The 23,205-nt window shown below is 37.2% G+C and overlaps 1 protein-coding gene across 7 annotated transcripts in view; it reads right to left on the reverse strand.

Moving 5' to 3' along the window:
- The window catches only part of LOC124368713 (bromodomain adjacent to zinc finger domain protein 2B), a 216,358-nt gene that overhangs the window by 44,529 nt on the left and 148,624 nt on the right, over positions 1-23,205 (reverse strand). For 6 of the 7 annotated variants that reach the window (XM_046826016.1, XM_046826019.1, XM_046826017.1 and 3 more), the window contains 6 exons: positions 18,364-18,429; positions 16,430-16,474; positions 6,850-6,903; positions 3,687-3,885; positions 1,837-1,956; positions 526-783 (listed from right to left, as the gene is read on the reverse strand). In XM_046826016.1, the coding sequence (XP_046681972.1) occupies positions 526-783; positions 1,837-1,956; positions 3,687-3,885; positions 6,850-6,903; positions 16,430-16,474; positions 18,364-18,429 (742 nt within the window). The remainder of the gene's footprint in view (positions 1-525; positions 784-1,836; positions 1,957-3,686; positions 3,886-6,849; positions 6,904-16,429; positions 16,475-18,363; positions 18,430-23,205) is intronic. The other variant, XM_046826020.1, reaches the window with a different exon arrangement.

Consider the following 23,205-nt stretch of genomic DNA (forward strand, 5'->3'; position numbering starts at 1 on the left):
AATCATCATAAAAAAAGAAAAATATACTTTGGCAAGTAAATTTTGATTGTTTTGATGTTATACTTTATAATTAAGTAATTCCATGTAAAAAACATTGTGCTGTTTCGAATAGAAAATAATTGAAACATATAAACAAAAAAAGTAATAGATTATTTACAGTTGCTTTTAATTGTTTGTTTTCTTACTAAAAAATGTGTAAATGAATACTAAAAAAAATAAATAACAAATATTTAGAGAAAGCAACAAACATTGTTGTAGGGCAACCAAATGGACTGAAATGTCCTGACAAATTGACTAATTTATCTGTAACCAAACTAATGATATTAATATTTTAGTACATGCAAGCATTTTTGTCAAAATCAATTCAAACATTCAGTCCTAGAGAAGCTAGGTGAATTGTTTCTTCAGTGGGTTAAATTGCCAACACTTAGAAAACTGGAAAATATGTCTACTTCCTACTTAATCAACTTAGTAGTAGGAATATTTTATGTATGTTCGGATAAGTACTATTTTGATGGAACTTACCACTTAAAGCTTTGACTTCTCCAGTAGCATTGGCGTAGAGGTAGATTCTGAGGATCTCAGAGATGTTGGAATGTGTGATGTCAGCCTGCTTGAGGCTCTGGCCGAGCAGTGTGGTGTGTCGTGCCGGGTTGGGGATGCCGGGGTCTTCGATAGCGCAGATGATCAGATGAGTCATTACTGATAACATCTCCTCCTCAGCTTCCTCGTCTCCGAGCAGAGCGTTCTGCAAGCTGTTCAATGTTGGCAGACTTCCCATGTCTGCACACAATATATACGATCTCACCTCCCAAACTTTACGACTCTTTTTCTTATAAGCTACTGCTCTAACATTAGTAATATAAGTTGTAAATATTATTACACTGGGTGAGGCAAAAGTCTAAATACAGCCCTTTAAAAATCGAACAGTGCAAGAAATCCTAACAGCGCCTGGTGTGGGGGTGTCTGTAGGTGGCATGCAACTTTTAAGAGCTATGGTGATAGCCGTCTTAAAATATGCTTCTTTGATTTTGGTACAAATTTTCAAAAGAGAAGGGTGTCATGGTTCATTTGCTTGAGATACAATTTGAAACCTGTTTAAAAATATCTTCATGCTGTACAAGTTAAAATGTAATCCTGTAATTCTGTAATCCTGTTAAAATGTGCCCCTTAAAACATTAACAGATCTCATTGAGTATGAATTTATTGTTTTCCCAGCTATTAATTTAATACAACAAATATTTGTACACATATTATAAATATCTTGTTTTACGTTAACACACTGAACTAATCTACTGATTTTTTAAATCTTTCGTAACGCCTACAATATTCTTTGACAACAGTGGCTATAGAGTAAGATAATAATTAGTTGCTGATTGCAAGTAGTAAAGGTGCACATAATATATAGGCGCATTACCATCCTCGAGGGAGTTACCTTTATGGGAGTCCACCCCTCACCTAGTCATTTTCTGAGTTAATAGGACTTATTTTGTTGTGTATTCAAAATTTAGAGAGGACCCCCGTGACAGACACTGATGAAGGCTGCTTCTAACTAAAATGTTCCGATGGGAACATTTCCTTTATATAATCGATATGACTTGATCGACTGGTTATCAAACTATACTATAGGTTTGTTTGAGCTCAATTGCTGTGGCATCATTTTACATATTTTTAGTGAGCGCCTCAATGGGGTTGGTCTGGTCAATGCAAGTTCTTGGAGGATGCTTATGTGTGAGCTTTCCCTTAGCCTTACAATTATTGGTTATGCTTACTCTAATTACATTACTATGTTTTGAATTACCATAGTCTAAAAGTCAAAATAAAAGTAAAACTTACCAAATCCTAAAGTTTCACCAAAATTGTGCAAGAATTCAAATACCATAAGCGTATCAGCGAATGCCTGTCCAGACAATTTCAAACCAGGAATTCTGCTTAGTTCCGGAAGTGGTTTTAAATCTGAAAGAATACAAACTTCCTGAAGAAATGAACTGCAGACAAAATCTTACATAACGACACATAAGATAACTTAACGTAATCTATATTTTACGGATATAATGTTGAAATTTATAATACACAATTACTGGCATATTTAAGTAACATTTGTGCACGACCCCTCACTATTGTGAACCTCTCCTTATAATTCATCTCCCATCTGTAAAAGTTTAAGCAAAGTTTCCTTCTTGTGAGAAAGTTTTATACATCTAAAATATTTTTTAATGGTGGTTATAATATTAGAAAATATCTTGGCAACAAAAAATCACATTGTCCATAGTGTCATTTAGTTTTGAATGTACAAAATGTTTAACCTTTACAGATTAAGAGATGAATCAAGACCATTAAAGAGTGGCGCACAAGTTATAAAATTCAAAGACAGATTTAGAGATTTAAAGGCCATACCCAGTGGTGTTATGATTTTTATGACCATGCCTAATTCAGTTTCTGACCCGTTATAAGTCCGGGTTTTTGACCTATAGGGAATGGTCAAAAACTTAAATTGGCACCTGAAGTAGCTATCAAATGTTCCCAAAAGTTATGTGGTTTGTCAGCAGTAACTCCACGGCTTCAGTAATTGACGGCAGATGACTCATACACAGAATTAGAACCTGCGCTATATCTAACTCAGACCCAAAGTCCAATGTCTTAGACCGCTAGGCTATCGGCACTCCCAAAATTGCCTGGATAATACTCAACTGTCATCAGGATGTCCCATTCAACAACACAATTTAGTGTCAAAAAGCAGCTTCAGTATTACGATTCTGAATATGCCTTATAATTGGGTACAGTTCTAAGAGCATTTTACCAAAATTAATTTATCAATATTTGGATATTTAAATTCAACTCTGTGGTACTTTTAATTTAAGGTTAATTCAATCAGTTTAAATTTGTTTTAAAGTATTTCTCTGGCTTTACTTTTTTTATATTACGGTTATTTAAACTTTTCAACATTTCCTAACACAAGGAAGAATAGCCTAAAGTTAATTATTTTCTGACTCTAACACTGGTGTACTCACTCGGTAATTAAGTAGTGACATTAAGAATGAGAATTTCACCATTTAAAACTTAATTATCATCCTTTGATAAGTGTTTACCACAACCAGAAACTGTGGTAATATTGTAGCTTTAGCCCTCGATCTGGCGACAACTACAATCTAATCAATATGTTGCATTTAAGTTTACCACGTATTAAACCATCTAAAATAGTTTTCATTTTTGGTGAGGTTGGTGAATTTAAATAAAGATAAAAGTTAGTGTGAAATGAAAATTAAATGAAAAATGTCTTTATTAGAGACGAAAGATTTTTTTAAACTAGAATGAAATTGCATGAAAAAGTATTTTTTTTTTTTTTTATGGAGAGGTCAGCTTGTTTTTGTTTTTATTCTTTCCATTCACAAGGGTAACAACTGACTTATGGAAGGATCTTACCAGAGTTAGGGAAGGAATCGTACAGTACAAGGTCTATAGTTTTGAGAAAAACTACTAAGGTCAAAAATAGGATTTGAACCTGAGTAACTCTAATCCAAATTCCAACTTCTTTGAACATGCGGCCACCAACAGCACTATTAAGCTACTAATATTAAAATTATCATGATATAAACTACTTTTCATCTTAAAATAAAGCAATCCTACTAATTAATATATTGTATAATTAATAACTTATAATTAAAAAAATTATTGCCACTTTTTACCAGGTAATTCCATGTCTTCAACGGGTTTTCTTATTTCTGATAGCAAATCCATGTCAATTCTTCTTTGTTCCATCCTCTTCTCCCTAGAGGCCATCTTTTCAGCTCTAACTTCTAATCTACGTTTTTCTTTTTCCTCTTGTTTCTTCCTAATTTCAAGAGACTTCACTAGTGCCATATGCTGTCGCCTACGTTCTCTCTCCTACAGTCAAATAATAAATTAGTTTACAGAATCAGATTTAGTCACTAAACTGCAATTTTTCGTTGTGATAAACTAGGTTTCAATATTCTATCATCATGTAAGAAATATACTGTGGATTGACAGTATATTGAGTATTTACATGCAATCAAACACTATTTTCAAAAGTTGGTTGTTTTGTTTGATTGGTGTTGGTGTTACTTGAACAAAAATAATGATCTTATTGAATTTACTCTATAATTTTGTGTGTATTTCTTTCATTTGTTTCAAGTTTGTTTTTCACGATGAAAGGATTGCGAAGGAAACAGGATTTTTTTCGGACATTTGCCATCGTTCAATGAAACAATACAATCAGTAACACTACGTTTTGAGATCTACAATCTGACCTCTTCTTCAGGTAAATGACCAAACTAATGCATGACTATAACCTAGGTTAAAGTAAACAGCATCTTCTAGAGCGGTGTGACAAGCATAAGTCAGAAGCCACAACAGACACGTTGTGTGTCTATTCCATGCACTCTACTCTAAAACATGCACTTAATAAAACACTAACTATTAAAACTAAACTTCTAAGTACAGGTCACACTAGGTCTGCACTCACTAGCAAACCAAATGGAACTGACCATAGGCCAACAGTAAATGATGATTGTCACTGCAGAAATAAGATAGGCTACATTGCTTTGATGGAATATACTCCAATCAACCAATCAATGTTCCTTATAAAAGTTAGTCAACCATAAGAAAAATTTAATAGTATTTTGAGAAAACTTCAATTAACCCTAGAACTGGCAGTTAGATTACTCTGTAGTGGCGGACTACTTTTGGGTGTTTTGCAGATGTCTTTAAATAATTTTTTAAAGTATAAAAATCAATATAACCTTGATATTTGGTTGTATTAATAAATAATTGTAGAAAATATATATCTGCAAAAAGATAAATATTTTGTATAACTATCATGAACAGAGTACCAAACATAAAAGCTAATTCTTATAAATTTGATGTAGTTTATAGAAATATATAACATGATAATTGTTTCATGGGTCTGAATGTTTATAATTTCAGAATATTGAAACAATGAGCGGATATGAAAAAACACCCAAAACAAATCCAAGCTCTCTCAGATCTGAGATATAAGTTTTCCTCAACCATGGTTCCATTTTATTAATTTAAGAAAGTAGGCCTAGTTAAAATAGGTTTAATTTTACTACATAATATTAATTTTAGCAGCAATCATGCAGAGAAGTTTCAAGCAACTAGCCTAGCATGCAAACTTAAAATCCAAAACCAACCAATTCATTATTCATGAATTGACACAAAGACAACACTCATTACACAACACACAACAACAAATTAATGTATAAATTACACTACTAACAATGACTTATATTAAATATAACTCATTTTAGTAGATTTTCAAACAATAACAAACAACTTACAAACGTTGCAAACTCTGAATTCATCTGTTTAGATAGAACGTTAGCGGCTATCATAGACCAGAGAAGATTAAACATTAGGAATCACAGATTATACGACCGGTAACCAAAACTCCGCTAAAATAAAGAGTAATTCGTACTCATTATTAAAAATGATATCCGGTTTGGTGAGTTTAAGAATAGCTTTTCCATCTATCAGTTAGGGGTCTAAGACAACTTTTGCTTGTCTCAGACCTAGGAGTCTTTCACAGTAGAGAGGGAGACCACTCTCTTTTGAGAAAACTCTTCAATTAAACCTAGAACTGGCAGTTAGATTACTCAGTAGCGGCGGGCTACTTTTGGGTGTTTTGCAGATGTCTTTAAAAATGTTTTTTAAAATGTGACATGAAAATATTATGTCACAACAGCCACCCATTTTATATCTGACAGTAGTGATAGTGTTGATTGTCAGCTGTATATTGCCATATGGAACATCAGCTGTGTTACTATGATAAAATGAGAAAACATGACTGTCAGTGAGGCTGGTATAGTACTAGCCTTGCCTTCTACAAGGTGACGTTGGTTTAGGCCGACAATACAACACGAATTCCCCCGGTACCAAGGTAATTCCATAACAGAAATCACCAGGAACATAGAGAAAATAATCACAGAGGTATGTTATAAATCTCTGCCATGTGATCTTCCGCAACTTATACTTATCGCTGCACAGTCATAATACTGTTTCCGATAAGGTGGCATGAACAGGAAATGCTCATTACCCTTTGTTACAGAAACAAAGGTTGCCAGCTCTCTTGTCAGTAAACATCCTATGTATTTATAATCTACACAAAGAATTAGTGTACGAGGCACCTGTAATCAATGATTTGGTGAAGGAAGTCTTCCTGTTTGCATCGCGCCAAAATATCGCTTTCACATTTATTTCCTTTAGTTTCGCTGTGAAGAGCCATTTTCAGTTTCTCTTTAAAATATTAACAAGAGAAAGTTTCAAAATAATCAAGAAAAAAATAACTCCAACAAAGGGACAGCGTGAAATTTTTAAAAGTTGGCCACTGTTAATAAAGAAGCCATATTGATTGTAACAGGTCGATGATTGGTTAAGCTTCAGCGAATCACGAGAAAGCTCCGCCTCTTCAACTCGTCTATGTAGACAACTGCTGACTATTGACAGTTTCGGCGTAACATATGTTGGCTGAAGATGGTTCTTCACAGCGAAACAGAAACATTGGCATAAGAAGATCATCGTGTAAGCGATGTTTAGACGCAGTGTGAATCGGAAAACTTTTATGTCAGTTATGATACCGGCCGCGTAAGCCTAAGAACTAAGATTATCAGAACATGTAATCTGTAATTTAAATTTGTTCTGAAACTGGAAATAATACAGACAATATACTCCAAAAGTCGTAGCTTTTATTTAGTGGAAAACCATTGCCAAACATAACCTGTAATATTAGGACAGCAAAATAAGTATTATAGTCTATTACTGATTGTAATGTGTTCAGTCAAATACCGTGCTATAGTGCTAAGGAATACATACCAACTCAACGGTGTATAATAGTTCCCTCTGTTTACTCAGTTCTTGCATGTAAATCTAGAATAAAGAGAGGCGATGAGGTAAACGTGAAACTCGTAGCTCAGACATAACAAGTCTGATATGGATAAATTATGTATATACAAACCGAATAATAAAACAAGAGGTAGCCAAAGACAACTGAAAAGGTAATATATATTATTACTATTATTTCACTAATATATTACATTAAACATCTTTCATTTTCTGCTGTAAAGTCAAGAACTTATGAAAGAAGAACTTATCTAATGAAAACAGGGACATTATTTTAAAAATCACTTAATCATCTAATAATAATTTGAGACAAAATAGGAAAATTTTTATGAAATCTACCTAAAAACTGAAGAACAACAGAAATAGAATACTTTATGAAATGAAAATAATGTGATTTGATTTGGTAAAGTAAGAGTGAAATGTATTATTTATATTGACTCACTACAAGTATAAGTGGATTCAACGTTTACATCAACTACACATATTTGCTGGGATTTAATTGAACAAAAACACAAGTAAAAAATGTATATCCCTCTCATTATGGGTGAATAACATCTAAAATATGACCATTACAAACATTTCATTATTTGCCACTTGCACATTCCATAAGTTATCAGTTTTAGTAAAACTCTTCGCTATACAGGGGACAAAATTTACCCTTCTCTCATTTTTTAATAATGGAACCTTTTAACACAATGTCTAGTACCCATCTTGAAGTGTTTAAAAGTACCTTTAAATTTTACTCTTTTTATCAAGTGGGAGGTATGAGCATCTCAATTTTTTTAAAATATAACCCCCATCTATACTCAAATATACATTCACCGTGCAGTGAGAAGCGTCCATAAGTCATCCAAACAGTAATATGAAAGATCCTAGCCGTCTTGAAAACATCTAGTCTTCTGGTTAGGCTCTTTTATTCACTGAATGAAATTATGACTAGTTATAAAACTATATTTCTTAAACCTGTGGACACCAGCGTCCGATCTGCTGCCCAACCAGTGACCTCCAGTGCCCGAGAGACCAGTACTATCCAAAACTGCCAAAGCCTATTTGTTTACTTTTACAATGCTTTGTTTGCTCTGTTTATTTATTTTTTTGCTGAGGGGGTGTAAAAAAATGCATGATTGCATGAACCCACCCCCGAGCCTTACTGTAACCAAGGGAACAAGTATAGGGCTCTCCGACAGGTATTTTCCTGAAGACATATCTACTAAAAAAACACCCCCTCCTCTTCTAGGACCAGCCTCAAAATGGTGTTTCCAATACTTCAGCCTAAGCCTTTTTTTTGAGCCTTATTTAAGCTCTCATCTGGTTTCCTTTTTTTCTTTAGATAAGTTGTTCACGATCTACAGTCACGATTTTTGGTCTTACGATTTATCCACGTATTTGGCCACCACATTCCAGCATACCTGTCCTCAGAGCTTAGCTCCAATGATAGTCTGTAGTTGAAGATCTTCCTGCAGCTACGCCATCATCTCCCTCCTTCCTTCTGTCAATCATCTGTACCTAAAGAAGGTATGGGTTCCGCATCATCCTGAGGTGAATCTCCAAACACGCAAGCGAGCAACTGAGCAGATACTAGTCATAATTTAATTAAGTTAACACATTCGAGTCTACGCTCGAGCCAGACTCGAGCGCCGTTGTTTAATCACCCGGCCGGCGCTCGAGCACAGCTTTGCCGATTGATATACGGAGTTTGCCCGAGTGATATTCGAGTGCCGTCTGCTGCATTAAAAAGCCAGCCTTGTTGGTTAGTTCAGAAAAATTCTTCTAGGCGCTACTACGTCATACCCGCTTGAGGCTTTTGTTTATCGACTGACGTGGCCTGGCGCGTCGTCAGTCTGTCTACGACAACAATAATTTTTTTTTTAGCATTTGGAATTTTTTTGGCAAATAAAATAATTATTTGTAAATATGTATATAGTAAATGCCTTTAAAAAATTGAAATTACTTATATTATTTATTCAAAAGTTAATTTTCAAGTAATACAAGACATGCGGGAGTTTTTATTTTTCTTCAAAAAAATGTAAGTTTTGAAATTTTTTTTAAAATTTATTACATTTTATAGGAATAAAGTTTTACATATCAATTTAAAGAGGAAAGATAGAACTTTCAAGAAAATATAATATCATATACATAATATTTAACAGTTTTCTAAAGAAAAAAATCTGAAAACCCAATAATTTGTGCAGACCAGGCTATTAAAACAGCAAATAGCGAGCCAGACTCCAATGTGTTAATAAAAGAGCGAATCCTGAAATTGTTCTCTAGGGCCTCCAACATGTCAAATTAATCCATGTTAAATTAATCCATCTTGTCGAATTAATAGCATTCTTGATGTCCTGAGTGGCCAACAGAATTATCTCCCTGGACTAGTGGTTGATTTCCCCTGACTGAAGCCATACTACTGTGCGGAGAGGTCGCCAGCCTTCTGAATTTGTCAGACGTGGCTGGAGAAGTTTCTCTAACAGCTTCCCTGCAATATCCAGCATACAGAGAAGCCTGTACACTGATGGGGAACCTGGATCTCCTTACCTTAGCTGACTAAGACTACCAGATTCCTGGAAAAAAACGCCCTCCTCCAAGCAGCGATAGTACATCCTCAGGAGCACTTCCGGGTACACCACCACAGCCACCTTCAGCACTTCACCAGGTATGCCATCTGGCTGTATAACCTTCTTGTTTCAAAGTTCTTGCAGCTTTTTTTAATTCTTCTTCTGTAAACAACGTCACACCTAGAAGGATGAATTAGAAAGAGAGTGTCAATGACGTGCTCCATCCTTTCAGTAACTGTCATGGGGCTGGGCGACAGAGAACTGAGCTTTTGTATTACGGTCCTGTATCTTAGACCCCATTGCAAACTTAAATTCTTTTCTTGCACACGCCTGTATTCCAAGTGATCTTCATCTGCAACATCACCTCCTCTCCTTCTCACCCGGGTCAGGACCCTATGCTGAGCAGACATTGTCTCTGTAGACCTGCGATCTCATCTATCCACCTGTACATGGCTTTTCTTCCTTGTGGCATCGATTTCTTGGGCATGGAGGTGTCGCATACCCTCCGTAATAAAACCATGGTTTCTTCTACCAGGTCTTTGGCTGTGCCCACCCCATCCAGTACTTCTGGAAGTACTTCTTCATTCATTTTCCTCACGGGTGATGAGCTCACAGAAGGCTCCAAGAGGTCAACCGCAAGCTGAAAGGGATATACTGGTGACTATCACTATCAATATAGTCCTCACTTACCCTCCAGCCTACAACAATCTTTGCAAATGCCTCTGTTGCAAAAGTAGCATCTGGTATTGTCTTAGTATACCGTGGCCAGCAAAAAGTGGATACACTTCCCTCGTTGATCACAGCAAGTTCTGGTCTTGCAACCATCTTAAGAATTTATCTTCCTCTGGTATCTATACAGGTCAAACACCACACCAAAGCTTTTGCACTGAAGTCACCGGCGACCAGGTCATTACCATTAAACATTCTTAGGATGAACTCCAAATTGTCAATCTTTGTCCAGAAATCCCGGACACTCTCTTTGAGCTGCTCACCAAAGTGAAGTTTGCACATCTCACCCAAACAAATCCCCTTCCAGTGCCATGCTCTTTGACAAGCAACTTACCTCTTGTATCTGGAGTCCAGATGGCTGCCGTTCCTATGTCATCCTGAAACCACCCTGGATCATTCTTATTTCGAAATTGCTCACTGATGATCAGAAGGTCTATGTGTTTTTTCCAACCTCATTTGATCTAAAACAGCATCAGCTACTCGATTTCTGTGAAGATTCACCTGTAGAATGCGCATCATCGTATTTTTTTAGTTTTTGCATGTGCCAGAGCCTGTCTGGAAACAGAGCATGCTCCAGTTCCCTGCAAATGCTCAAGATCAGCTGCCCTCACATTATTCTCCTTGCAGAGAAAACAATGTGGATCAGCCTTGCACTCCTTCTTTAAGTGACCTATCCCTCCACACTGCAGACACACATCATCTTTGCATCAGTTACAGACTTTACAAGTAGATTGATAGTGACCGACCCCAAAACAGCCGAAAAAGCGAACAACTGTCACACAGGATTGCACTCTGCATTAACCCCCCCCATCGGTAGCGTGCTCACCAAGCTCAACTATTGCAAGATGTTGCTCCTGCGAGTTTGGTCTAGATAAACTTACTCTGACATCCCCTGTGCTTGCGCCAACCTCCATCTCAATTGCTGCCTTAACATCCTTCACTTCAAGGGCAGCTAGAGGCTCAATGTTACAAACAACTGCAGTTGAATCGAGCACACCCTTCAGCTCATCACAAAACTGTGCCTTTCCTTTTGAATTTGTGCCTAGCTCCAAAAGGACATCTCCTGATCTCGTTTTTCTCACGGATTGGATCTCAGTTTCCGTATTCTCAGGTCTAGTCTTTGCTCGGATATCTCCAAGCACCTGAGCGAAGGTATTCCCCTCTAGAGCTTTGATCAGAAGTGCCTCCGGACACACCATAGCTACCCTTCTTCCTTTCTTATTGATGGTTGGCTGTGGAATAGATACTAATTCCTGCCGCTGCTCCATCAGCCATCAAGGGTTTGGCCTTTGTTTGGTGATTGCACCTGAGAGGTTGGCGTTGAATTTCTCAGGAGACACCATCGCCTCCACCCTCTGCTTTGCCTCATCTGTCCTGTTTTTCTTCAACCCTTAGCTTTTCATATCTGGGCTAGTTACTTCTCGCTTCGCAGCAGGTGTGGGTGTCATTTGCACCACTGAGGCCATTTGCACAGTGTCTCGAGTGCATGAGACTTGCATTTTAGGTGTGACATGGGCTGCTACATCAGCTGTTCTCACAGGTGCTCTCCTTGATCCACTCTTCGGTTATAGATCACAAGCAATCAATGGCATCATGCAGCATCAGAAAACCGTTCACTTCAGAAGACATATTTTCCGCTCTAGGATCGGCTGGCAATAATGCCACATATATTCTTGAACAGTGTCGTACCCACTATTTTCTGGCATCACTTGTGCAGTCGCTCCCGGGCTGTCAACTGTCTTTAGCACCTCCACAGCCTTTTTCACTTCTTCTGGTTTCTTATTAGGAGGGTCTGGCACCATAGGTTACAATAAACCAGATCACATATACAATATGACCTCACCATTTTTTGAGACCGACTGAACGCCTTTTCCGCTTCTCTTTTTTGTAGTCTATTTAGCTCCTCCTCTGTCATCTGAAAAACAGAAAACCCCCCCGCCCTGGTATTGTCATTTTTACCATCCATTAGAAATAGGGGTATCTGCCCCATGATACAGGTGCGAGATTGTGTTCTTGAACCACAGCCAAGGCAAAAGCCAGCGACCAGTAACCGGGGACCACCCCACACCAGCATACGCCTCCGCGCACTCTATAGGCAGACTTGTGGATCCGGTCATCCATTCCCATCTTTTTATGTCCACAGGGCCCTAACAACTTGCAAATCCTGAGGGTTCAGTAGGCTTTCAACCACAGGACCACCTATGAAGTCTCCTGCCTGATCAAAGACAGCCGGTATTTCCCCTAGTTTGGGATGCGCTACTTTCCAAACCGCAGTTCACCTGGAGTAGACCGTAGCAAAGAGACGTGTTGGATCCAGCGACCTGCAGACCGTGTTCTCCTCAATTACCAACGACTACGCCACAGGTCCCTGTCTCACACGAGTGGAGAGCAACACAGCGTCCCTCAGAGGAGGAAATGAGATAAAAGGGGATGGGAATGTGATAAAGAGGTGGGGAGTTTGATAGTTGTGTGATAGAAAAGAGATGAGAGAGAGACGCCAGTGCCCAGAAGAAATACCACTGGCTACAGTTAAAGACCCAGAGAAGAGAAGGTTCTGGGCTCCCTTTTAGGCAAGGCTCTTATGCCAAGCAGGGAATACTCTGTAACAACTCTGTACTGCCCTAGTTTTATGGAAATGGAATGATTTTCTATTTTTTTTTTTATAGCTTTTTAGGTTGGTTATTGATTGGCGTAAATTAAAATTGCACTATGTATATTACGTATTCGGTAACATAACCATAAATTTATTAAATAAATGTTTACATAACCAAATTCACATATTTAAGATCGGTTTGCAATTGGTAGTGTTATGGATAGTAACTTATCTAATAAATAGCTAATAATAATAACTATTAAGTACAATTTAAGTGCCTTAATGCGGGTCACAAGGACCGGTCACACAACCCGCACATGAGCAATATAAAACTTACGGAACAGTAAAACTGGGCTATCAATCATCTTAAATTCTAAATTTTGAGAGAAAGAAAATATTCAAACTAGGCATATGAAGAAAGAAAAATATGTAAATATTTCATAATAAAATTGCTTAACAATGAGGCTTTTACTAGATAACAATGAGGCTTTTTTTGGAGCTTTTATTAACCCTTCTACAAATGGGTAGTAGTTTTATTGAGAGCAGTTCACTAACCAGAGTTGTAAATGTCCAATTAGAACGAAATATTCCAAATTATTAGCGGTTTAATATGTCTGAGTATAAGAATGTGTGGTGCTATTGTGAACCTGCATATGTATACTGAAATCTCCAATCTGTTTAGAAACGCATTTGAAATAGTATTAATTTTATTGTAAAGGCTTATGCATTATTATGAGTAAAATGATTTGAGACAATGACTATATAAATAAGCTTTGTCTTTTTAAAGATAATTATACTATCAATTGGAAAATGATTAAAAAACTGCAGACTTGACTTTGTGATGTTGCATTAATTATGATTTTACTACAATAAAATATATAATTTAATACATAGCCAATAGTCAAACCACTTTATTCCATAATATGTACAAGGTACAAGAATAACGTCAAACTAGATATTAATATTAATTTAAAAATATAAATAAAAAATGGTAAAATTAGTTTATTTAAATGATACAACTTACATCTTACAATTTATCTTCAATTCTTATTTAAACTAATTAATTGGTTTTTATATTGCAATATTACTCAAACGATTATAATAGACACAACTTGGTTAAATAATTCTTTACTTCTTTTTTAAATTTTAACAGATATGTTTCCATTATAAATTTTGTTGGTAAATTATGTAAATATCTCACACTTTTGTAATATGTATTTTTGTAAAATTCGAGATTGTGTTGATTGATATGTCTATTGAAACAAGTATTATATGTATATTTATTAGTTTTTGGTATAGGATAAAACTATTGTTGTACATACATTATTGATTCAAATATGTGTAAACCATATACTGTCAGAATTCCAAGTTCAGAGAAAATAGTTTAACAGAATCTATATATCTTAAATGTTTTACGACTCTCAAAAATTATTTTGTAGGACCAATAGCCTATCTAATTTGCTTATCTTTGTTGCTCCATAAATGCTTATTCCGTAAGCTAAATGTGACTAAATCAATGAGAAATTTATTAATTGAAGTGTATTTAAATTACAAACTTTTGCCATTTGTTGCATGATACGTGTTTTATGTATAATCCCTCCACTTAAGTTTTGTTTGATACTATACAGTCGATATACAAATTAAAGGAAAGTATTTATAAACTTCCATTGCCCTATTAATTGTACACTAGAAAATTATATGCAAATACAAACATACAATTTTATAAAGAAGATGTATACACAGAAATACACAAGAGCGCGAGTTGTCCTGAACAATGTATGTTACATGTAACTAGACAATAGTTGACCCCACGAATCAATGTTGTGTGTCTCTTACTTGAGAGGAAGAATGAAAACCAAGAGTGTGAGTTATCCCGAACAATGTATGTTATATGTAACTAGACAATAGTTGACCCCACGAATCAATGTTGAGTGTCTCTTACTTGAGAGGAAGAATGAAAACCAAGAGTGTGAGTTGTCCCGAACAATGTATGTTACATGTAACTAGACAATAGTTGACCCCACGAATCAATGTTGTGTGTCTCTTACTTGAGAGGAAGAATGAAAACCAAGAGTGTGAGTTGTCCCGAACAATGTATGTTATATGTAACTAGACAATAGTTGACCCCACGAATCAATGTTGTGTGTCTCTTACTTGAGAGGAAGAATGAAAACCAAGAGTGTGAGTTATCCCGAACAATGTATGTTACATGTAACTAGACAATAGTTGACCCCACGAATCAATGTTGTGTGTCTCTTACTTGAGAGGAAGAATGAAAACCAAGAGTGTGAGTTGTCCTGAACAATGTATGTTACATGTAACTAGACAATAGTTGACCCCACGAATCAATGTTGTGTGTCTCTTACTTGAGAGGAAGAATGAAAACCAAGAGTGTGAGTTATCCCAAACAATGTATGTTATATGTAACTAGACAATAGTTGACCCCACGAATCAATGTTGTGTGTCTCTTACTTGAGAGGAAGAATGAAAACCAAGAGTGTGAGTTATCCCAAACAATGTATGTTACATGTAACTAGACAATAGTTGACCCCACGAATCAATGTTGTGTGTGTCTTTTACTTGAGAGGAAGAATGAAAACCAAGACTGTGAGTTATCCCGAACAATGTATGTTATATGTAACTAGACAACGGTTGACCCCACGAATCAATGTTGTGTGTCTCTTACTTGAGAGGAAGAATGAAAACCAAGAGTGTGAGTTATCCCGAACAATGTATGTTACATGTAACTAGACAATAGTTGACCCCACGAATCAATGTTGTGTGTGTCTCTTACTTGAGAGGAAGAATGAAAACCAAGAGTGTGAGTTATCCCGAACAATGTATGTTATATGTAACTAGACAACGGTTGACCCCACGAATCAATGTTGTGTGTCTCTTACTTGAGAGGAAGAATGAAAACCAAGAGTGTGAGTTATCCCGAACAATGTATGTTACATGTAACTAGACAATAGTTGACCCCACGAATCAATGTTGTGTGTCTCTTACTTGAAAGGAAGAATAAAAACCAAGAGTGTGAGTTGTCCCGAACAATGTATGTTATATGTAACTAGACAACGGTTGACCCCACGAATCAATGTTGTGTGTCTCTTACTTGAGAGGAAGAATGAAAACCAAGAGTGTGAGTTATCCCGAACAATGTATGTTACATGTAACTAGACAATAGTTGACCCCACGAATCAATGTTGTGTGTCTCTTACTTGAAAGGAAGAATAAAAACCAAGAGTGTGAGTTGTCCCGAACACCCGTAATCACAAGTTTCTTCAAGAGTCCTTTTACTTATCATATCAAATAGCTTTTAAAGTGAAGGATCTTAACATTTTATGCTCTTGGCTAGATATTATTCGATTCCCATAATAAAACCAAACTGATTCTTCAGAACAATATTATTAATGAATACGAATTTGACACTATTCTTTTATTGTTATCTCTAATATTTCATTATGTTCCTGCAGATTCAAATATAGCATCTGTAAATATAGCATCTGTGACTTACTGTGCATTGTCCCTTCCTATTTATCAATTTACAATAGCGACCAGTCTCTGATGCAGGTTCACAACTGCACCTCACATTTTTCTACTCTAATAAATTCTTCTATGACTAATAAACTCATTTCCATTATTCTTAATAATGTACGATAAAAAGAAAATTGTTTACCTGTTCCTTTAGAAGCGCTGTTTGTTGCCTCTTCATTTCCCTTTCCTGAAAATAAGAATCATACAATTTTTATAAAGAGAGTTACTTACTATCTGACATTGTTCACTATACATGAATTATTACAAACTATTCACGGCCATGTCTGGGCCCTCTCCCCTTATTTCGCTGCTTAACAAATTGAGCTAAGTTTAACTATAGCTATTTCACTACTTCAGTGCTAAGGGTTTCACATTCACTGTGACTAAGGTACCTGGGTGTTCAGACGTTATCATTTAGAAGTAAGAATTTTCACGGATAGTCAGGCAGCACTGATGGCGCTGGACTCTTGAGTGTTCAAATCCAAACTTGTCTGGGATTGCTAACAAGTCGTTTCTTCCCTTGGCAGAATAAACAATGTGACTGTTGGGTTCCTGATCATAAGGGGATCCCTGCGAATGAAAGAGCTGATGCCCTGTCCAATTGAGGCTCAATTATGACAAGCCCTCAACCGTTCTGTGGTATTCCAAGGTGTGAATCCTTTGGAGCTGTCTAGAAATGGGTTCGCGCTGACCATGAGAAGGTGGAGGTTGCATCTGGGTATGAGAATGAGCAGAATGGTACTACAGTCGCCTTCCTCCAGAGTGGCGTCTAAGTAGATCAATGTCTTCTCGGGTTATAGGTCTGATCATGGGACATGGTCACCTGAGGAAGCATCTTCACAGAGTCAGCATCCTTCAGGAGGATCCGCTTTGTAGAATGTATGATGAGCAGGATGAAACTGCCGAAAACTTGCTCTTTGATTGTCTTACAATAGCAAGGGAACGGTATGCCATCTTGGATAATTTGGACAAGGGTGATGAATTTCCCCAGGAGGACCTGATAGGTTGTTTTCTGCGGTTTGTGGTAGACTGGTAGGCCTCATGGTGTGCTTCCGGGGTGCGTAAAAGGCCCTTGAAGCTCAAGTGCATGGTAATAGGCCGCCCCATAGAAGAATAAAAAAGATAAAAACTAATTGTTATTAACTATTTTTGTGTTAATTTGTTAATTATGTAAGACCATCCTCTCTATAATAACCAAAAAGTAAACCATGTGATAATGTTCAACCACCAGTTTATTAGTTATAAGTTCAAAAAGTAAACTCTAGTTCTGTTTTTTTTTTTACCCAAATTCTAATTTTAAATTATGTATTCTAAAATTAGATATTTAATAATATAGACCTTCAGGCCATAACCTCCACCTAATAAGTAACCAAATATAAATCAATAATAATGTACCTGATCTTATAACCCTGCAACTGGTAAACAACCGTTATCGGGCGTTATAGTCATACTCTCGATGGCAGCGCCCAATGTTGGATTTTTTAACATGTCCTACAGGGTTTTTGTTATTTATAGCTTTAAAATGTGCTTTAACAGTCTCAGTATTGATATTAATCCAAAGATGAAAGTTCAATTTATGTAAATAATAAACTTTTAGATCATTTTAATGTTCTGTTTCATGTCTATGCGCTTAGTAACTATTTGTTTACATTCTCACTCATTGCACCAGACGTGCATGCTGTGACGAGTCAGATAGGTTCATTCAGTAACTGTTGTGATTGACCCACTCTACATTGCGACATCAATAACACAGATTATATACAATATGTTTTTTTAATACGGTATTATACCAATTTGTGCAATACTGTGTTTTTATAATATAAGCTTATCTAATCACAATCTATTACCGATCTGGTGAAACCATTTAAATAGCAGCTTATTCAACACACATTGACAAAATGACATCATTTACATGGAACATAATGCATCAAATCATTTTTAACAAAAGTTAGTTGACATAAAAACATAAAAAATCGTGCTCCATTAAAATGATACATAAAAAGAAGAATATATCATGAACTACAAGCAATGTTTTTCAACTTTAAAAGTAAGGTTCAGTTGAAAAAGTGAAATTACCTGCTGCTTGCGTTGTTGCTCTTCCTGTTTTAGTTTTCCAGCCTCTTCCTGGCGTTTCCTGCGAGCCTATATGACCCAATAAAATAATAAAATAAAAGAAAACTACAATGCCAACGTAAAAGTAAAAGCAATTAAATAGTAATAATAACGAATCAAGAAAGTAAATATAGAAAAAACAAAACAAACAAAAACTTATTTCAGTGTTTAGCTCAATACCAAGTATCTAGATCAGTATGACAAACTTGCCTGGAGCAAGCAAATATTACTGAAGGAATGCCTAAGTTTCAGTTCTGTCTCAATAGAAAACGAACATGTTTGTATGTATGAGTGATTGGTCTAAATGTTTTACGAACGTATCACTTTAGTTCCTGCTTTCAGCACACCTGCAGTGGCCCTCACAGTTATTAGTCTGGTTGGCAACACTAGTGTATTGTCTTGGTCTACAGCACACCTGCAGTGGCCCTAACAGTTATTAGTCTGGTTGGCAACACTAGTATATTGTCTTGGTCTACAGCACACCTGTGGTGGCCCTCACAGTTATTAGTCTGGTTGGCAACACTAGTGTATTGTCTTGGTCTACAGCACACCTGTGGTGGCCCTCACAGTTATTAGTCTGGTTGGCAACACTAGTGTATTGTCTTGGTCTACAGGACACCTGCGGTGGCCCTCACAGTTATTAGTCTGGTTGGCAACACTAGTGTATTGTCTTGGGCTACAGCACATCTGCGGTGGCCCTCACAGTTATTAGTCTGGTTGGCAACACTAGTGTATTGTCTTGGTCTACAGCACATCTGCGGTGGCCCTCACAGTTATTAGTCTGGTTGGCAACACTAGTGTATTGTCTTGGGCTACAGCACATCTGCGGTGGCCCTCACAGTTATTAGTCTGGTTGGCAACACTAGTGTATTGTCTTGGGCTACAGCACATCTGCGGTGGCCCTCACAGTTATTAGTCTGGTTGGCAACACTAGTGTATTGTCTTGGGCTACAGCACATCTGCGGTGGCCCTCACAGTTATTAGTCTGGTTGGCAACACTAGTGTATTGTCTTGGTCTACAGCGAACCTGCGGTGGCCCTCACAGTTATTAGTCTGGTTGGCAACACTAGTGTATTGTCTTGGGCTACAGCACATCTGCGGTGGCCCTCACAGTTATTAGTCTGGTTGGCAACACTAGTGTATTGTCTTGGGCTACAGCACATCTGCGGTGGCCCTCACAGTTATTAGTCTGGTTGGCAACACTAGTGTATTGTCTTGGGCTACAGCACATCTGCGGTGGCCCTCACAGTTATTAGTCTGGTTGGCAACACTAGTGTATTGTCTTGGGCTACAGCACATCTGCGGTGGCCCTCACAGTTATTAGTCTGGTTGGCAACACTAGTGTATTGTCTTGGTCTACAGCGCACCTGCGGTGGCCCTCACAGTTATTAGTCTGGTTGGCAACACTAGTGTATTGTCTTGGGCTACAGCGCACCTGCGGTGGCCCTCACAGTTATTAGTCTGGTTGGCAACACTAGTGTATTGTCTTGGGCTACAGCGCACCTGCGGTGGCCCTCACAGTTATTAGTCTGGTTGGCAACACTAGTGTATTGTCTTGGGCTACAGCACATCTGCGGTGGCCCTAACAGTTATTAGTCTAAGTTCCTGACATTGGTGATGCTGACAGTTCTGACGTTGAAATGTGAGTTCACTTTTGAAATGACAATGACCCTTTAACTCCAAGAATGTCTTATATAAATATGCAGATTCCATGGATCAGATTAAGTCCACCTGAACTTAATATAGATATAGGCCTAAGTTCAAAGTAATAAACCCAGACCACAGAGATAGGCCATCAAGAAATAGTACATCAAGAAATTTACATCACTTTACAGTACACTTGTTATTTTTACATAAATTTTACTATAGTGTACATATTCCCCTGAAATTTGTACATATAGTTCCCAAATAACTGCAACAAAGTGGCTATTTTAGAATGTTCCTTCATTGTTTAGTTTTCACTTTATAATAATGGAAAAAAACGTGAAATGTGGAGCGATTCTTTTAACCTAACTTTTTTTATCTAGAAAAAAAAGTTGTGGCAAGTAATTATGTAAAATTTAGTTCAATTCTAGTTACTGTGCTGAAAAAATAAGGATACTTTCTGTTTAAAAGTGAATTTTTAGCAATTTTTTTTATATAAACCTGTAAATCCTTTAAACAAGCTGAACCAGGAGTGGTAAAGTAAACCACTGGAAAGTTAGTAAGTATTAACACGTTCAATGCGGTTGCGGTAGATCTACTGCACGGCTGCCTCGCGCCAGGCGCGCATGACGTAGATCTACTGCACAGCGCCATTGTTTAGAAACCCAGTCAGTGTGCTCTCAGCACTCGTCGTGTATGGTTGTCCGTTTTGCAGCAGCGAACGTGTTAAAAAGTCCAAAGTATGGAGTGTTTCTGCTGTTAGGTCACTTATGGTATGACTTGTTTATGCGCATTAACACTAGAATTTAAACTCTTATCGAGGGTGTCTATATGTGGGGTACAGGCTTACTGATGTTATAGGAAACTGATATATGTGTTACAATGCTTTGGTGTGATCTGTTAATTTTAACATACAGGGTTTGTCCGGAAAGTAATAGGACTGAGTCAATTAAAAAAAATGTATTGAGCAAATCGTTACAATTCTTTACAAACTTTCAAGATAGGCTCCTTCTGCGTCGATGCAGCGCTGCCAGCGCAATTTCCAAGCATTGAAGGCGTCACAGAAGCCATTCTCCGGAATAGCCTTGAGAGCCGCGGTACAAGCTGCTTATATCTCCTTTGTCGTCTCAAAATGCTTGCCTTTTTAGGCGAGAAAACAAAAAAAGTCTGGGGGGGGGCCACATCTGGGCTGTAGGGCGGCTGTGGAAGAGTTGGGATGCCGGCCTTGGTCAGGTAGCTATTCACAAGAAAGACGGTGTGAGCCGCAATTTTCTGGTCGCCAGTGAGCACTTTTGGGACCATCTTCGCACACACTTTGCGCATGTTCAAATGCTCCGTCACAATTTCATGAACGACAGATTTCGGTAAATGTAAGATCTGGGCAATTAAATGAATACTTAGTCGACAGTCTGAGTTCAAAACTTTGCGCACACGAGTCACATTGTCGGTGTTTGTCGAAGTCGAAGGTCTTCCAGCAAGGTCTTCATCAGCGACCTCTTCCCGGCCCTCCAAAAAGGCCTGGTGCCACCGAAACACACCACTTCTTGCTAAAGCAACATCTGGGTAAGCCTGCTTGATTATATCAAATGTCTCTGCCGCAGATTTACCGAGTTTCACACTGAATCTAATCGTGTACCTCTTCTCTAACGAACGCTGCATTTTCAGCTTGCACCACTCACAAAAACACGTCACTTGAAAATGCCTGTTCTGACTCTTCAGGTGCTCGGAGACAACTGACCAGCCGCTTGTTCGTTAGCTAGGAACACCCTCTACCGAACCGAATCCAGTCGTTGCGCGCGCACGCTCCGAAGTACAGTCTCGGCAAAAGAAAATCAGTCCTATTACTTTCCGGACAAACCCTGTAGATTGTAGTTTTATGTGTTGGGTTAATTTCCATCAGAAGAAGAGATCAGATTGCAGATCTTGGACTGTAGTGTTACTGTTATTTTTATGTATCATTGAACTATAACAAATGTCTCAAAAGTCCTGTTACTTTCACATCATTATTTTGTTAAAAACAAATTATAAACATATCAATAGCATAAACAAAAGTTCTTCTTAAAGCAGTTCACTATATCACAATAGAAGCTGGAGATACGCAGCTAAATCAGCAATACACTATCCTAAAATGGCTGTAATTTTAACAGTTGATAAAAATAGATACGAGCAATCTAAGTATTGCTCTTGACCTTTCTTCAGGTTTAAGTAAAATTTCCTCAAAAGTTATAATTTACTGTTAGTAGGTGAGATTGCAACCCACTGATTTACTTCAGCTATTGTCACGAAACCGTTCCTAAAGTAAACCTAATACATAAAATCAAAAACTGAAAAATAATACTCCTATGTTAATACGTTCAACTGACTATTTTTTATTTCTAAAGGCAAATGATGGCTTTAGGAATTTAATATATGATCAAATAAAGTTTGTTCTTTCCATCACATTTACTCAATTTAGTCTGTGTTAATACTTAAGGTGGTAATTTAAGTGATTACAAATGATTTTATATACAAGACTGTATAAAATATAAATGGTATTGACCAAAAAATATTAGACTATTTGAGAATATTTTATTTTTCTAGATATTCTCCTACCCTCGAAATACATTTTTACATGATGGGATGGGAGCTTCTTATTACATCAAGGTAAAATCTCCTTGCACATTCTCCTAGCCATTGAGTAAACTATTTGAGAATATTTTTTTTCTACATACTCTCCCACCCTCGAAATACATTTTTACATGATGGGATGGGAGCTTCTTATTACATCAAGGTAAAATCTCCTTGCACATTCTCCTAGCCATTGAGTAAACTATTTGAGAATATTTTTTTTCTACATACTCTCCCACCCTTGAAATACATTTTTAAATGATGGGTTGGAAGCTTTTTATTACATCATGGTAATAAATCCTTGGACATTCTCCTAGCCATTGAAGCACAAACGCCACCACCAACCCTGGCTGGTACCTCGTTGTCCTAGAAAGGCTGGCCTCCTTTTGAAGGTCCAAAAAGATAAACATCACAAGTCTGGGCTATGCAGTGGATGTTTGTATTTTCTATCCTAATGCAACTACTTTTTGCCTCATGGTGTTAGCCACATGTAGCCTGTCTTTGTCGTGCAGAAGAATGACAATTCTGGCCAATTGCTACTTTCTTTTCTTTCAA

This window comes from Homalodisca vitripennis, chromosome X (assembly GCF_021130785.1).
Source record: "Homalodisca vitripennis isolate AUS2020 chromosome X, UT_GWSS_2.1, whole genome shotgun sequence".
NCBI classification, from domain to species: Eukaryota; Metazoa; Arthropoda; class Insecta; order Hemiptera; family Cicadellidae; genus Homalodisca; species Homalodisca vitripennis.